General features: G+C 37.7%; 1 protein-coding gene across 1 annotated transcript in view; it reads right to left on the bottom strand.

The window, feature by feature from the left end:
- schlank overlaps window positions 1–19,087 on the bottom strand; it is a 63,759-nt gene that overhangs the window by 30,599 nt on the left and 14,073 nt on the right. Inside the window, exon 2 of the mRNA XM_065239854.1 lies at window positions 16,545–16,665. Within this exon, the coding sequence (XP_065095926.1) occupies window positions 16,545–16,665 (121 nt within the window). The remainder of the gene's footprint in view (window positions 1–16,544; window positions 16,666–19,087) is intronic.

Below are 19,087 nucleotides of genomic sequence, written 5' to 3'. Positions count from 1 at the left end.
TGGGTGATCTAGAAGAAAAATAATCTGATCTCCAGAATGATTTCAGAACCTATAACATCTTGAATACGTAGCAATAGGTCGGACACGATCCACATAAACACTTTGAATCTGTTTGGACATATTTCGATACTACAGACATTATTGCAGTCTTGGTTGATATAGTAGAACAAATCACCTGAACTCCAGGACAATTTAGAGAACCTAGAATATTCGGTATATACGCATATATACTAGACCTGTTTATTTTAACAGAAATGTTCGGGATACACCGGGTCATCACCGTGATTACTGTTCGTCATGTTAATTTGAACTTCTGTGTAAATTTTCAGCAAAATCGGTGATGATTTAGAGGTGCTTCAAGTTAATTTTATGTTTTAAGGTAATTTACGACTTATAATATTTGTATCTCGAGACTGAAACAACGAAAACTGCTGTAACAACTTTCATAGCCTAATGTGTTATCTACCAACTTTGTGACCAAAGGTTGACTATTCCAGGGCTGGTAGCGATCACTGCTGTCAAAAATAGTGATTTTAGTGACCATGTTGAAGAAATAAGTGGCTAAATAGTGACTTAAAATGGAAAAAAATAGTGACTAAAAAGTGACCCTGAATTGAATTAAAAGTAAATTTTAATGAAAACTCTTAGGACTTTCAGAGGAGCACAACTCCTGTGAACTTCAAAGGAAAATACCAAGGGCATTCTGAGGATAATTTCATAAAATTTGTGAGAGAAAACAAAGTCGGAGCATAAGTCCTTGGATATTTTTTTTTTCGAAAATACTAAAAGGAGGATTACAAATAAATCTGAGAATAACTCCAGGACATCTTCCGAGGAAATCGGAAAATAAATTCAGGAACAAATTATGAGAAGAGATCTATGAAATTTGTGATGAGAAATGCCAATGAATTCTTAGGAGACTTTCAATGTGAGTAGAATTCCAAGGGAAGGAGTGAGATTGAAAAGGAAATCTGAAATGAATTCAATGAATATTCTGATAATCTTTCCAAAGGGAGAATTTCATTTCAAGGTAATTCCGAGGAAAACTAAAAGAAAATTGAATTCGGAGGATAGCTTCTTCGAAATTTCCATTGAATATGGAATGGACTATTCTGAGGTCTTCAGAACTTCCCAAATTTTTCCTGAAGTTAATGAAACTGCCTTGAAGTTCTTTTGTAGTTTAAGAAACTAGCCTGATCCTCACAATACTACTCATCAAATTCTTAAACTTCCCTGAACTTAATAGGACTTCCTAAAGTTTCCTTAATTTTTCCAACGATCATGAATCTCTAAAGATTTAAATCAGTAAATCCAGCCCAAACGGAGGACTCGCGAACACAATAAGCTCCCCCATCACTCATATTCCGAATCTGATTAAATGGGTATTTACAAGTAAACAATTAAATATATCAACACGTAATGTAATTTTCTCTCCGGGAATGGAAAAATAAAATGGTTAATTGCTCTGTCATAGAAACGTTGAACATACATTAGAGAAAATCAAACAATGTTACGTTGTTTCTTCCAGTTGTGTTTTGATCCTGTTTTAAATATTTGTTATTGAATATATAATAGTAATATAATAGGACCTGTTATTTATTCAAACTCAAACTCCACGGTGGTGCCCTTCACACAAAAATAAACCTCTACTACCGATGATCTTATAAACCTGGAGACAAAAAAGCTACGAAAAAGCGCTTATGCTTTCATTAAATTCTACTCTTAAGCGACGTTAGTAAAAAATAATAAGATTCTCTTGAATTGGTCGCGTCGCGTTGGCAATTATGCACGCCTTACTCAAATTAAGTTCGTTTTTTTTTTAACTTTATTAAAGTGAGAAATTAAGTAAGTGCTAAACTTCAACATTCAATGGATTTGATTTTAAAGTTGTTTCTTTAAAACTGATTACCATGTAAAAAATTAAAACGATTGGGTTAATTTACTGTTGTTTTTGATCTTCCAGAAAAAAAACCATATTTTGAACGCATTTTAAAAATGTTTTTTTATTATAAGTGTGGAATTTAACTCTTAAAGTTCTGGAAAAACCTGGAAAACTCAGGAAATATTATTTAGAAAAATGAGTAGACACCCTGTAGATAGAGAAAAACGATTTAACGTCACAAAGCAAAGAATGATCAATCTTGAAATAAATTCACGCTAAAAAAGTTGAAAACAGTGACTGATTACAAGAAAAAGCTAGGGGCATCCCACTCTACACTTTAGTTCCGATATTTATTAAATATTTTCAAATTCTATTTATAATTCTAGTATTTATTTTCATCGTAGTAACGTTTGTTTTTTGACCGGTTGCTTTTGCTGTGTTTGTTGTTTTTTGCTCCATCAGTTCGATAATTTTAGTCGTGTGATCTGATCATTTTTTTGAGCATAAAATGAGTTTATTTGAAATGAAGTGTGAATTCATTGTAAGGGGTACGTATTTCAAATCTGCCTACGAAAGGATATAACAAAATGTATGTTTTTCAGTGATCTGAAATGTGAAAATGAAGTAAACCAAGTCTTTTTGATCCGTTTTCTTCAACATCAATATCTTAGAAGATGATTGTGGCACCAAAAAGCTTTAAATGTGTACAGTCCCGTACAATTAAAGAACATTTCAGGCGTAACATTTGATAACGGCACAAATACTTTTGTAAACAAACTTTGTACGGTCCTTTGCACGCGAACCAAAGTACGCCCACGCAAACCAATACCACTTTCGGAAAGGTGAGAGAGGCCCCTACCCGATGATGTTGGTTTGCTTGGGCGCACTTCGATTTGCGTGTAAAGGGCCTTACAAAGTTTGTTTACAAAAGCTTTTGTGCCGTTATTAAATGTTACGCCTGATTTAATTACTGTACAGTCAGTCTAGCGTGTTGATCATATGGAAGTGTTCCATATTTGTGGAAGAATGTATGTTGTTGTTGACTGTGTGTATTATGAAATAAAAACTGGACACAATGCAACTGTTTATTCTCAAGACTACTAAAAATTTAACAGGCTAATCATCTTTTACCGAACCACCGAATCTATAAATAACAATAAAGGCGAACCAGCCTAAGGCTGAAAGCCTCCTAAATAAAGCTAAATAATAATAATAATAAATAACAATAATAATAATAAATAACAATAATTTGAAAATAACAATCTGGTTTTTTAAACAATAAAATGAAAAATGAAAAATGGAGCATTTTTGTAAGGTTATCGTTCAGCTCATTAACCCATTTAATGAGCATCCCCCAATATCGTCACATTTTTATAATCTGTGACGTAAAATCATTGTAACTGTTCACTAGAAGCTACACACTTAGAAAAACCTAATCTTACACGTGACGGAATCCATCTTTGACAGAAAGGATGAGACGTAAACTAACATATCATGTAAAATTAAGTGCTCCTAGACTGAAAAGTTCGAAAGTACGTTTGATTTAGCTGAATTTCGCGTCTATTATGACTTAATTTGTCAAAATTGACGCTCATATATGTCAGTCTCAAAGCAAATAAATTTACATTAATTTTTCTAAGTGTGTAGTTCAAGCCTCTAAGGGAGCATCCATTACGTCACGTTATTAGGGGGAGGGGGTGTTACTAATGTGTGACAAGCAATGCATTAGGTATTGGAACAACATGACAAATGGGAACAGGGGTACATTTTTTTCTAATTTTTGCGAGGAGTACTATGTAAGATTTCTTTAGGGTGAAATAATACATTTTCTTCAAACGAAACCACATGTCTACATGAGAATGTTCAAAGTAAGCGTCTGTAAGAAAAATATTAAGTGAATTGAATGTTATCATAGTCAATTTTAATAACCGTTCCTAATTTTGTCTGAACCGATTTTTCGATTTGAACTTGTCCAACTTGGTGACCTTTATGAGCTTCAAGTAGAAGGGCATCGTATGGGGTGAAATCCATGGGAATGTTGCGGCCTATAATGCTACGGAAGTTATGAAACTCAGCTCTCTGGATGCCACAAGTTCCGATTCAGCTCCCATCAACTTAGTAGTCATTATGAAGTCGGTGAAAACTTATAACACGATAGTCATTTCTAGATCTGTATTTGAACGATACATTATTTAAACCAGCAATAGTCGAAAGGTTCCAATGGCCATCAGTATAACTTCCTCCTGGGACTGGATCAACGAGTCACGTACGATACGATACGGTCAGTGGCGTGTAGTTAATTTTATTAATATTGAAACTTACAACTGTTTGACACGTGTCTACATACCTGACTGCTGGTCTAAGCCAGTCGGCAGTTGTTGGGGTGGGTAATAAAGGCCTCTTTTACTCCCGGGTCTCCGGGCGTTGGCGAGGTAGGGAGAGTTTTCAGAATTATGAGAAGCTTGACAAAAAGGGTTAATTTAAGCTTTAATTGAATGATTTTATTTATCCAATGGCGGGAGATGAAACACTTACGCTGCTACAATATATAAACCGGCCGCTGTCGATGTCAAGCTACCGATCCTCGTGGCTATTGGCGGCTGTAGTGTGGACTGATCCCAAATCCTGGGAGACAACGCACGTTAGCTGTCCCAGAGGTTGAAATCTCGGTCTCCAAAGGGCACAGTATTACCGCTTTATAGGCTCTTCACACACTACCTTTCAAAAGTGCACTCTAACAATGTGCCTCACGTCTCTGAATCCCATCCAAATTTCACCAGATCCACTCTGTTCCACAGCTCCAGCCTCACTGACCTTCTCTCCTCTTCATCGTAGCTCATCCACCACTCAGCAACTCCCTTTCGTTATGCGTTTTGCTCTATCCGCTGTTCCATAGTGGCCCTCTTCATTATGGGAGTCCAATCGCCACTCATTACAAAACGTATAGATGACTGGCTATCGACTACAAATTGACCGTTAACTTTCTGAACGAACTGAACACTGTTTCTTTTCCTATCGTCTCAAAATTATACGCAACATAAATATTTCTTAAGTATTTATAAATATTACCCGGTATCTATAGCTTTATCGAAAGAAATACAAAGTTTAGAGTGGGATGCCCCTAGAGAAAAAGTGACTTTAATGACTTGACCTTAAAAAAGGAGACTTTTTAGTGACTGACTTGAAAAAAGTGACTAAGTCACTATAAAGTGACTCACTACCCGAGCAAAGTCTGAGATCAAATGGAAATCTAAATTTGATGTTGTGATTTCGCTGATAATGATTACTCAGGTTGCTGTCGTTTTGGTCGTTTTAGCGGTTAAAATATCAAAATTGAGAGCAAAAAAATCTGCCTGTGACATCACATTGAAAACTATTTCTGCTATCAGTGAGAGCAAACTGAAAACTAAATTTGATATAATTTTTTCCTGTTGATAACAAAACAAGTATTCAATTTGATGTTATGGTAAGGCATTGAAAACAAACTCGAAACAACATATTTTTGAAGAGCAAATGTACAGCAAAATGAAAACAAAATTTGGTATCAAATTTGTGAATTGCGAAACTGAAATCAAATTATGATTTCAGTTTGATGTTGATATCAAAACTTGATTTCAATTTGCTCTCATTTTGATGCTGGACTTTGCTCGGGTACCAGCCCAGTGAAGTGATTTTTATTAAAGATGGACTTATTTTCATGCTCGAAGATATCTTAAAAAGTGAAGAATTTTAAAGTATTTGTTCTACGAACTACGATATAAAAATGTGTAGTCTACGGCATAATGTTCCTTATACTGTTCTAGAAATTTCGTTCATACATAGTTTTCGTGTAGAATCCATAGATTGAGAGATAAAAATCAGAAAAGAGACACAAATTGCTAAAATTCACAAGACAACAGAACCAATAAAAGTTTCAATTAGATTGACAGAACATAGTTGCATTGCGTTTCAATGACGACCGATGACTGTTTCATTGATAGATGATTTTTTAGAAATATGAATCCTCAGTAGACGTGTTTTTTTTTTATTCGTTTATGATTTGACAACGAAAAATGTTATGTTCATATTAGAAATAAAAAAAAACCATGAAAATGTCTCACATTGGACGGACCCCAGGGAATTTCCGTGTAATTCCGGTGTGATTTATGGAATTGAGATCATTTCTCGATTATTTGCAGGGTGTTTGGTTTGAATCGGTAAAAAATTTAAAGAGCCTAATGATCAACAAAATTGATGACAGCAAAATAATTCGGGACGGAAAGGATACAATGAATTCCACAATTTTTGTGACAGCACATCAGTCGCTTCGCGATTTTCGCGACTGAAAGTTCAAATCCGCGAAAATCGCGAAATCCGCACCTGTTGTAACAGCCCTGCAACTGTTGGGTAGCACTGGTTTAGAAACCACTTGATAATGATGATGGTCCCACCGCTTACTCCCTGTATCGTGTTGTAACGGTTTGCGCTTGACGATTTATCTTTAAGTTTAAAACTAGGGGATTGGAGTCGGACTATTTTTTTTTAACAGACCTATGTTGATTTGGGAATTTACAACAACGCATTTGTATAAAGACATGTTCTGACAGACGTATATAAAGCACGTTGACTCTGAAATCTCTTATCTCTACTCGGATAATGCCCCATGAAGTCATCAACATTTGATGGTGCTATCTAATAGAATTTCTTAAGAACGTACGTGAGTAGCTAACTGAATCCTCTTTGTTCAAATTTAGAATTTTATATTAAGAACTGAACCTATACAGCCCATCCATACAAGTGGTGAGATATGACAATTATTATGCTGACACGCAGGTTTAGAAAACCTGTTTAAAATACTCAACTGTTAAGGCAAGAACAATGTAAACAAGCTTAGATATATATCTATCAAATAAGGTGGGTAAGCTACTGTAGTAGGGTCAGGTGGGGTAAGAGTGCGACACACAATAATTTTGAAAATAAACATAATTTCAATGCTATAAAAAGTTCTGTCCAAATTGAAGGCTTACAAAAATAAGCAAAAAATCATTTTGTGCGGATGTGTTGAAAATCGAAATTATTTATAATAATTAGACATCATAAAACAAATTTTTTTGAATTTCCAGCTACATAAAATATCAACAACAATAGTTTTCATTTGATTAGTTCATTTGTATTGAATAATATTGTAAAATTCAATAGTTTTATTGAGTAAACAATAACAGCTGTTGCTAGCATGATGAATAATCAAAAGGTAATGTTTATAAACAAGCATTAATCGATTTCACTCAATTGAAGACGCATGACCCTTTTGTCCCATAGGGGTTGGTACTCTTGTCCCAGTTGCAGTTTCAAAAAAAAAAGATTTAAACCAGGGCTGGTAGCGATCACTGCTGTCAAAAATAGTGATTTTAGTGACCATGTTGAAGAAATAAGTGACCAAATAGTGACTTATAGTTGTAAAAATAGTGACTAAAAAGTGACCTAAGAGAAGAAAAGTGTTATGTTTTAGACTTATTCAATAAATATCTTATGTACACTTATGTACGATATTAACCTTTAAACCGAAAGATTCAATAGAAAGTTTATGACCAAACCCAGGGTGTCTAATAACTGCAAAAACCTGGAAAACCGGGAATCCTCGGGATATTTATTTTTCCTTAAAATACCTGCAAGGCTCAGAGAATTTAATAATTTTATTACTAAGGATATTTTAAAGAAAATAATTAATTTTAAAATACAAGCATCTAATTTTTTCCGTTATTTTCATTCACACTTTGAACATTATAGATAGAGTGGATTAATCTTCAGTAACAAAAAAAAAAAAAAAAACTAGACTTGAAATGCTTTTTTGTTGTTTTTTGAACATGCATATTACCTAGAAATTTTAAATTTGAACTAGTTCTGGACTTAAAAGCGATAATACTTCAAGAAATTTTCAAGAATCTGGAGTCAAATTCCATGCACAGTTTTAAAAGCTCGTGGAATTTTATTAAAATTTCTTAGGACCTCATTTCGAGGATGTTCTGGGAAAAAAATCTTCCAGAAAATTATCAAATTCAATCTGCTTTCAAGGCAGTTCTGAGGGATTTAACATTTCTAGTGAAGCCTGATAGTTTTGAGTAGAATTTCAAGAAACCCTGAATTGAATTGAAAGCAAATTTTAATGAAAACGCTTAGTAATTTCTGAGGAGCAACTCCTTCAGAGAAAAATTCCAAGGGTCTTCTAAGGATAATTTCTAAAAGACTGTTGGAGAAAACTAATCCGGGAATCTTTTTGAAAATAAATACTAAAATGAGGATTACAATTAAATCTGAGAATAACTCCATAACATCTTCGAAGGAAGTCGGAAAATACATTCAGGAGAGTTTGCCAAACAAATTATGAGAAGAAATCTAAAGAATTTGTGAGGAGAAATGCCATTGAATTCTTAGGAGACTTTCAATGTAAGTAGAATTCCAACGGAAGAAGTGAGATTCAAAAAGAAATCTGAAATGAATGCAATGAATATTCGGAGGATCTTTCCAAAGGGTTTCTTATTGTGGTGAATTTCAAGATATTTCCTCCGGGGAAAACCAAAAGAAAATTGAATTCGATGCTTCATCGGAATGTAGAGGTATATTTCAATGGAAATCAGAATGGACTATTCTGAGGCCTTCAGAACTACTTGAAAGTTCCCAAATTTGTCCTGAAGTTAATGAAACTGCTTTGCAGTTCTTTTTTGTTTGAGAAACTAGCCTGCTGCTCATAATACTTCTCATTAAATTTTTAAACTTCTCTGAACTTGATAGGACTTCCTCCATTTTTTAACGATCATAGATCTCTTCTAAAGGTTTAAAAATTCGCTGAAGTTCTCTAAACTTCGTTAAAATTTATGTGACTTATCTAATGTTAACGGAACTGCTCTGAGGTTCTCTGTTCTTTTCTGAAATTCTCAAAACTTCTCCAAGGTTTTTGCAGTTTTCATGAAGCTTGTTGTACTGCACTGAATAAACATGTTTTAGCTTCACTGAACTTCCAAACTCATGGGAAGACCTTAATTAAATTTTTAACGTATCTGAAGTTATCTGAAATTTTCACTTATTTTTCTGAAACTAATGGAACTGACCTCCCCCTGAAATTCTTCCACTTTTCGAAGCTTACTAAACTTCTTTCAAATGCTCCCGCATTCTGCTGAAGTTCGCGGATCTCTTCTTAAGCTTTATAGATATCTATGAAGTTCTTGAAATGTTTTTGAAAATCACTGTCCTTCTGTGAAGATTTCAAACTTTTTCTAAACTTTTGGAACTTTTGTGCTCCCGCAATTTTCATGGAATTAGAGCGAAATAATTAATATAGTTCTATGTTTATCTCTGAAGTTCTCAAGATTTTTCTGAGGTTCATGAAACTTCCCGTAAATTATAGGCACTAATTTGAAACTTTTTCAATAGTTTAGACTTTTCTGGTGGTATTAAAAGTGCCTAAACGATTATTGAATCTCCTCAAAGTTCTTTAGACTGCCCTGGATTTATCAGTATTTTTAAGAACCCGCAACTTTACTGAAATTAAATGATTGGCCTTGATTTTTCGACACTTTTCCTTAAGTATTATAATAATTATAAACACTCACTAATTTTCCCTGAACTTATCTATGCTTACCTGAAGTTCTCTAAATTTGTATGATAATCCTTCAAATTTGCTTAAGTTAATGGGATTATTCTGAAGCTATCTGATCGTCCTCGAAGTACTCGGAACTTCACTGAATATCATGAAACCATCTAAAAATATCTAAATGTATTAGAAGTTCTCTGTATTTCTTTAAAGCTTGCTAAAAGTTCTCGAATTTTTTTAATTAATGGAACTTCGTTGATGTTCACTAATCAACTAAGCTAAATTTTCGCATTTTTTTTAGTTCGTAAAATCTCCAAGATATAACACCCTTAAAATACTCTCAAGTTTCCCGGATGTTCATATAATTTTTATCACGTTCCAGAAATTCTCTCTGAGCTTGGCTGAAGTTTCCGGGGATTATCTGAGTTTCTGTTCATTAACTATGTAGACAGTTTTTTTTTAATCCATGACCCCCCCCCCTGCGTGGACAATTGTCTATACGAAAAATTTAAAGGCCGTGGATAATTGCTAAACCCCCCCCCCTCCCTAAACTGTCTACGTAGTTTATTATTATTATTAATATTATTATTTATTAACGACACTTTACCATCATCGTGGCATTCGTGTCGGGTAAAAAGATATTACATAACAAATTCCTCATGGCAATTATTAAGATTAGATTTCATTATATGGGTTGCTTTGAAAAATTGTACTGCCTCTGCCTCTTTCCGGGTTGTACGCCAATATTTCAGCTAATGATCCATTGATCCCGCAAGCGATTCGTGTTTGAGCATATTCCCTGCAGTCGACTAATATATGCTGTATTGATAGTTGCACTCCGCAACATCTGCATATTGGTGGAGGGTTGTTGTTCAGCAAATGCGAGTGGGTGAGTCGAGTGTGTCCTATTCGAATCCGTGTTAAAATCCGGAAGCACATTTCCGATCCGGATACTCCTCTGATGTAGGTTTGATTTGCCTCAGTTGAGCTTGGCTGTGGTGCCATTCGGATTCCCAGGCAGCGACATGGAGATCCGGTATTCTTCGCACCCTAGCAGATTGGAAAATATCTGGACGAATGATGAACATTATATCTAGCTTCTTTTATGATAGGTACTTCCAAGTGGCTGCTAACGGAACCACTTCAAGCCTCAGAAAAGCAGAAAATGGGGTTCCGCAAGGATCCATACTGTCCGTGACCTTGTTTCTGATGGCCATGCAACCAATTTTCAATAAAATGCCACCTGATGTCGATATTCTGCTGTATGCCGACGATGACATTCTTATAGTGAAGAGAAAAAATCACGGAATAATTCGTAAATCTCTGAGGAAAGGTGTCAACGCCGCTACCGATTGGACTTTCAGCGTTGGTTTTTCTATCGCCCCAAGCAAATCCAAGTTATTACACGCCTGTCACCTACAGCATCGAAAACGAGGTCGTAGCATCAATATAAATAACACCCCAATTCCACGGGTGAGAAAAACGAAAATTCTTGGAGTCGCAAAGTTCAACTTCATACAACATCTGAACTCTGTCAAAAGAAGTTGCAGCAGAAGGATTCATATCCTGCGAATCCTAGGGCACCGGTTGAAGAGAAGCAGTCGAACCACCCTGCTAAAGGTTGGTTCAGCGTTGGTTGTGCCCAAACTGTTATTTGGCTTAGGACTCACTAGCATTAACTTTGAAGATACGGTACGAATCCTTGGACCCACATATAATGATGTAGTGCGCCAAGCATCTGGTGCGTTTACAACCAGCCCAATCATCTCCATCATGGCTGAGGCCGGATGCCTTCCCTTCCGACTAGCACTCATACAACGTCTTTCGCAATTAGCAGTTGAAAAAAACCCAAGTACGATCGACTATCCGGTTGTAAAACGAGCTAAAGAACTCCTGCTAGAATCTGCAGGATTCTCCCTTCTGAAGGTAAGCAGCATTCTAAGGGACACTTATAGACATTGGCACACACCAACTCCACAAATCGACAATCATCTGAGAAGCACTATCAGAGCGGGAACAAACAAGGAAATCGTAATACCAAAGTTCTTAGAGTTCATCGCTGATCGCTACCACTCACACACACAAGTTTTCACTGATGGCTTTAAAGATGGCAACTCCACTGGTGCTGGAGTGGTTATAAATAGCGATCAATTCAGTTATTGTTTACCAGGTATTTGCAGCGTCTTCTCTGCAGAAGGATTTGCCCTTAACGCTGCTGCATCAAAGTTGCATAAACAGCAAAACACAATCGTACTGACGGATTCCGCTAGTTGTCTCGATGCCCTACGGAGTGGTCGATCTAAACATCCATGGATCCGATCTGTTGAAAAATCCGTAGAAGGCAAAAACGTCACATTCATTTGGATTCCAGGGCACTCCGGCATTACCGGAAACGAAGAAGCAGACAGCCTTGCTAAACAAGGAAGAAATGAAGCTGAACTCGACATCCCAATACCATCCCAAGACGTAGTTTATGGACAGCCCCTTGTACATGGAATGCGAAAGATTTTGAATAATTTTAGATCTTACTTACTCAAATTAAGTTTTTTTTTTAAAGTGAGAAATTAAGTAAGTGAAGTTGAAGTTTAACATTCAATGTATTTGATTGAAAAGCTGTTTCTTTAAAACTGATTGCCATTTCTTAAAAACGTTTCGGTAAATTGTTACTGTTTTGATCTACAAAAAAAAAGCATATTTTTAACGCATTTAAAAAATAGCCTTCTTATTATAAGCCTGATCCGTTAAAGTTCTGGAAAACTCAGGTAATTTTATTTAGTAGATAGAAAAAGACGATTAAACGTCGCAAAACAAAGAATGATCAATCTTAAAATAAATTCACGCTAAAAAAAGTTGAAAATAGTGACTGATTACAAGAAAAAGTGACTTTAGTGACTTGGCCTTAAAAAAGAGACTTTTTAGTGACTGGCTTGAAAAAAGTGACCAAGTCACTAAAAAGTGACTCGCTACCAGCCCTGTTTAAACAACTTTTGGCGTATGAAGGCAATAATATGAACTTGCAACACGATGTAGAAACTCCTATAAATAGCCAGTATTTGGCATATATAGAACATACAATTGTTAAGGTTATACTCCTGCCTACCAGACCCTAACAGCAGCACCTAGGTTTATTTGTTTATTTGTTATGGTTGCATCAACAGACTAGAAATAGTCCCAATGATGTGTTGTAAAAAAGTACAGATTATACAGACGACATACATATACTACAGTTACAAACGAAAATAACTTGGAAAGCATTGTCAAGTTACTAAAAATTTATAAGTCCCACTTAGCTGTTGGGTATCAAGCGCCTTCGGTCAGCAAAAAAGGCAGAGAATCTTCGGCGAAGCATATTCCGTGTCAAGTGGAAATCGAACATCGACGCTACTCGGTTGAACACTAGCTGCAAGCCGTAAATAGCGCTCCCTATGCTATAATTAGTTCGAAGAAGTGGAAGTCTCAGCATAAGACTGTTGCGTAGTGATCGAGGTTGAACATTAATGTTCACTTGTTGCAGAATTGCTTCGCAGTCAATTCTTCCTTGCAGAGTATCGGCGACGGTTAAGGCTCTGAAAACATCTCTTCGGATACGTAAGGGCTCGATATTGATCAATTGGCAGCGATTCTCGTAGCTTGGAAGCTTACGGAGCGCGAAGCGAAGAAAACGTCGTTGAACAGATTCAATTCGCTCGGCCCCATTATTGTAGTTCGGGCTCCAGACAGCAGAGCAGTATTCCAACGTAGATCGTACGAGAGAGCAATAGAGCGATTTCAAGCAGTAAATGTCCGTGAAGTTCTTAGTAATCTTGAAGACAAATCCAAGCGTTCTGGACGCTTTGTCGACGACATACGATATATGGTGTGAGTATGTCAGCTTTGAGTCTAGAAAAACGCCTAAGTCTTTCACGCAGTGCACCCGTTCGATAGTCGTGCCTAGTAGTTTGTAGTTGAAAATAATCGGTTGTTTCTTGCGTGAGAAAGTAATAACTGTACACTTAGCTGGGTTGACCACCAGTCGGTTTAGACTACACCAGTCAGCAAAGATGTCAATCTGATTTTGGAGAGAACGGCAGTCGGCGAGTGAGCGGATGCGCAGAAAAACTTTCAGATCGTCTGCAAACGATAATCGTGGCTCTGTGATAACATGGTGAACGTCGTCGAAGTAGAGGAGAAATACCAATGGTCCCAGATGGCTGCCCTGAGGTATACCGGACTTTGCGCAGAAGCTTGCTGAGCGACAAGTACCCAAAGTTACTGTCAATTGGCGCTCCGTGAGGTATGAACGAAACCATCTCAAAAGATTTCCACCGATCTCTAGCCTATCAAGCTTAGCGATCGCAATTTCGTGGTTCAGCTTATCGAAGGCTGCCGTAAGATCTGTGTAGATAACGTCCGTTTGGGTCCGAGCAATCAAACTGTCTGTGATGTAAGACGTTAGGCACAGCAGGTTCGTAGTTGTGGAACGCCCAGTTATGAATCCGTGTTGATCTGTACTTAGATATTGCCTGCAATGCGCATTTAGGGACTCTATGACAACCAATTCAAAAAGTTTTGATACAGCACTCAGCGATGTGATTCCCCGGTAGTTGTTTACGTCGCGTTTGCTTCCCTTTTTATGAACAGGAAACATATCCGCAGTCTTCCAGCAAGACGGAAAGATGCCGCTGGAAAGAGAGAGCTGGAATATGCGGCGCAGTGGATCTAAAAGACAAGTGATGTTCTTTTTAAGAATAATCGACGGAACACCATCGGGTCCAGCCTTAGTTGAAGTCTTAAGTTTAGATGCTGCTCTAGAAATCGTATCTGTAGTGGCTTCGACCATGCTGAGCGTTTGGTTGATCAAAGGAACATTACTGGCCGCGGAAGTAATGATATTAGCGGAGAGTTGCTCGGCTACAAACACACTAGCAAATTTGGCTGAGAACAGGTTGCAAATGTCTTGTTGATTTCCAGCAGTTTCACCATTAAAAATCATGGAAGAGGGTAAGCCGACTTCCCTGCGTTGCTCATTTACGAAGTTCCAGAAGGATTTCGGGTGTGATTTTAGCCGCCGTTGAATCCTCCTTTGATAGCGTTGAAAACAGAGACGACTTAACCGCTTATACTCGTGGTTGAGTCTGACATAGTAGCATTTCAGTGGCAGTGTGCGGAGTTTAGTAAATCTTCTGAGAGCAGCCTTCTTAGTTCTTTTCAACGAGCGAAGATCTTTCGTCATCCACGGGACGCGAGAGTCGATATGGATGATCTTTTTGGAAACGTGTCTGTCAATGACATATGCCAAGACGTTAGAAAAGGTTTGTGCAGCAATGTTGACGTCTACAGGATCTAGAATATGCTCCCAATCTAGATTAGACAGCACATGGACGATACTGCAATGGTCAGCTCTACGGAAGTCATATGACACAGCGTTTGGAGTGCTGGTGAAATCATGGACAATATTATTTTCGATCACGATAACTAAAGCAGGGTGATGATGCACTACCTTGACTAAAGGTTCGGGTGCCGTGGAGAGGAAAGAAGCTGTATCACGAGCACTCACAAAGCAGAGATCCAGGGTGCGGTTGTTTTCATTCAACAGGCCATTGATTTGTGACAGAATTGCGGTACTATAACTGTCCAGGAGCTGGATGGTTCCTACGTGGAAAGATGAACGCTCGTGATCAGGACAAAAGAAACCACTATGGGTTGGAGTCCATGCAATGTCCGGTAGGTTAAAATCGCCAAGAACAATAACTTCGTCGGAAGGGCCTGCTTTGTCTGAAGCGGCCAAGACGGATCGACAATGTGCGTCAATAAGCTCCAAGTCACGGGTTCGATCTGGAGGAATGTACACTGCACAGAGAAGCAATTGACGATCACCAAGTTGAATAGCCACCCACATTTGTTCAACCCTGTTCCAGGAATCGTCCTCGATAACTTCTGCTTTCAGCTTGGAATTAACTGCGATAAGGACGCCTCCCCCAGTAGTTTTCCTACTATTATTCGTGTTTCGATCGCAGCGAAATATTTCGTAGCCAGCACCAAAGACATAGTTTGAAATGGTTCGATAATTGAGCCATGTTTCGGTCAAAACTAAAATGTCGTAGCAGTGATCCATGACAGCCAAACATGAATGTAAAATGATTTGAATTTACAACAAATAACCTATTTCGGTAAATGACAATCAATTCACAGATCTCTATCACTTTTTGGTTATTATCGGCGCTTCAAATTTGAATGCTTCATCACCTTCTAGTGAACGATGATAAATAAAAACACAATACCGGTTAAGTGGCATTGACTGAAAATAGAACCGACTGGATGACGCAAGTAAAATGCACTACATCAGGTAGTTAGTAGAATGCACTGGCTTGATGATTAGTAGTAAGGAACCTTACAGGCCATGTAGCGCGTAAGCACACGTTTCAGACACAAAGTCTGACACACACGTTCCCTCGCTAAGTGCTACCCATATGATGACTCTGTGTACTGCAATATTTTGGCCAAGTTCCAACGCAAACTTTGCGTCGTGGGTTGAGGGAAGAATTAGCGTGCCTGTAAATCATTATCAGCAGCGGATTGGGCGCTCTAATGGACATCATATAAATTTGCCCGCATACATAGGAGCCACTCTCTATCAGTGCACGTTAATCGGAAGACAGTTTAATTAGAGTATTTCGTGCCTACGCGACATAAGCCGGCTCATACGTGGTTTCACGATAATAGTGGAATTCTATGCAAAGGCTGGAGAACATGAGCTCACTCTCGTGATTCATTTCGTGTTGGATTATCAATTTATTTTTTGCTCATTTCCGAAAGTTTTAAAACAGCTCATCCAATCGCTTCCGGTAGCTACGCATCAACAGAGAGTAGGTTTACCTACATTACAACCGTCTAAACGCACTCGTGCTGGGACCAAGGTCGGCTGGGCTATATAGGTTTTCATTATCGCTCACATTCCGAATTTCGGTGATCCCACATTGTTTTTTTTTTCTTTTTGAACCTGTCCCTGTGGACACAGTCTCAAACCGACCGCCGCTTTCCATCAAGCTATCTGTTGGTCTGCAATCGTGGTGCATTGGAATTTCTTCGCCGCAACTTTTGTTGTTTTATACTCACAGTTCTGTGGTTCAGTCGACTGCTGGCAATGTACGCTGATTCCAGCTCTATATTTGGTATGGGAGGTTTGGGACCTGTGCTTTTGATTCCGATGGCTTTGCCAATTGGGCCAATCCAGTATCTGGAAGTGAACGGAAGATAAATATGAAATTATTTTTTCGTTTTTGCTGATAACTTGGATTTTTATCAGAAAATGACTGCGTAGTAAATTGGGTGCAATTCACGTACATAATCTGGAACGCTTTATTGAAGCGAAAGGAAATATAAGGGGGGGGGGGGCATTGCTTATTCGTGCGTCACATTAGAACGATAAATGTTTATCAAGGCAGTCACCGAAGCGTCGTCATCCATAGAAGTGCGATAAGCAAATACCCCCCTAGACACAGACTCATAGTTACGAAGTTGTAACTGTGTGTTAAAGACTACTGGAAATTGACCGAATCACTCCGGGTTGATGGACGGGTCATGGTTACCACCACATTACGAATTGAGTTTGGTCGTTGTTGTGATTAGTAATACGTTGACGCAAAAGTTTTTTCGGTGCAGATAAGCTTTGACAGACATTATCGGAAATCGTGACGTGAGTCAGTAAGAGTTTTGAGATGCGGATCATCATGAACGATCCACTGAGTGGAGTGTGGAATTTTAATCGGAACATACGGGTAAGCATGCTCAATTGCCAGTTTCAAATTAGTCCTGATAGACACATGATAACATGGTAAAATTTCAGCCATGTAATTCGTTGAAAGGTTAATAATTTGATTGCCTTTCTACAGTTGTAGCGAACGGTGCAGTTCGATCCAAATTACTAATTAGGTCACTTGGGTTGTTCACTTTGTGGCCAGCTATTTTATTATTCCCGGCCAATAATACTTACATTATAATGAATTTTAAACTATTTTTTAAAAACCGAAAGTCATCATCACAATCATGTGGTACACGGACGATGAAAGTAACTCAGACTGAGTAAAAATGTATTGCTGTCTTTTTTTTCGCACGCAAATTTTACTCACCATCCGTAAAAAAGTGGACTGGATTAACTCAGTGAGTAAAATTTGTGTGCTGAAAAAAGAGATAGCAACACAGCTTTAATCAGTCTGTGAGTTAATTTCATCGTCGTCATCGTGTAATATAGATACTATCATTTTTCCAGAACAATGTTGTTTTGGTTCCATTTGGGGTTCCAAACAACTGTGCAAAATTTAAGGAAGATTGGTTGCCGGGTCGGCTCTCCGCATTGCGTTTTAAATTTGTATGGAAATTAGTATGGGAAAACCTACTTTTTTGCATTTTCATTCCTAGTGACAATAATTTCGCTTGAAGCATACATGTCAAAGTATAGTCCAGGAAGTGCCTAGCCGAGAGCAATTATTTTTGAATAATTCATCTGAACACATCTGAACATACCAAATCGATAAGATAAAAATACCGACATTATTTCAGTTTGGATCTGACTTTCATTGGTACATCGGCAGTGTTGGAAGATAAAGTGATTTTTGTCATCAAACCATACATATTTTAACAGTTAAAACTTTTTTTAGAGACACTGTAAGCAACGTAAAGGGTGTCCACAGTTAAATTGCATCACTCAGAAGTACTCGCCAAACATAAGTCTCTCAACCGATTGTCATGACATTTTCAGGGAATGTAATACTATATAGGGTTAACTAATCCATTCCCGACCTATTAAGCACCACCCGTACTTAGTCTTTCTTATTCTAGCGTAGTTTAGCACCAAACAGAATGTTATTATTACTGATGGCTTCCAAATTTATTTACCTTTCCGTATGTACCGTAAGATTTGATAAGGAGAAACAAATTGTTGAGATATTGTTAAAAGTCTAACATTGCTTCTTGACGCCAAACTCGGCCTACGGATTCTAAATTCGGCCTAACGCATTGAAACGCATTCAAACGCCGTTGAATTCCCTTCGGCCTATCGGATGAAGATAAAAATTGATTCGGTCGGAGGTGTTTTTGAGAAAAATTGGTTTAAACATTCATATCACGCGCTCTCATTGATTCCGTTCGGTAGCTTTTGAACTAAAGTAAGCGTACCAAATGCATAATTGACTTGTTAACTCTGAAACAATGGATTTATGTGATGTTTTCAGCTCGATAGGCCCAAAATGGGCGATTAGGCCGATGTAGTTCTCTACCCTATAAGCTTGGTTTACGTATCTTTATTTCACTCTATTTCTTCACCAAATTCAAATGCCCAGACTCTTCTTAATTCCTCTAATAAGGTTTTGTACAACGGTAGAATCGACATTTTCTTCTGCTTTCATCTATGATTTCAACATTTCCTGCTCCTTAGTAACAACTTTGAGATGCTTACGGAGTTCGTGCTTCATTCATTCATTAGGGGATTGATATCCTTCGGCACTAAATTGACCCCATTCGTCTTGTATCACTGTAGAATGTCCTTGGAGTCGTAGGCTAAATCCGGCCAAAAAATTGTAGGAACGTTGTGTGATTTGAGGGACGGAAGCACTCGTTTGTCCAGGCACTCATTCATGTAGACTTGGTCGTTGGAGAACTTC

Source organism: Ochlerotatus camptorhynchus, unplaced genomic scaffold (assembly GCF_037179485.1).
Source record: "Ochlerotatus camptorhynchus isolate MF236.1 unplaced genomic scaffold, CSIRO-AGI_Acam_v1.1 ptg000006l, whole genome shotgun sequence".
Classification (NCBI taxonomy): Eukaryota; Metazoa; Arthropoda; class Insecta; order Diptera; family Culicidae; genus Ochlerotatus; species Ochlerotatus camptorhynchus.
The sequence above is the reverse complement of the archived record's forward strand: the minus strand, read 5'-3'. Positions and strand labels throughout refer to the sequence as shown.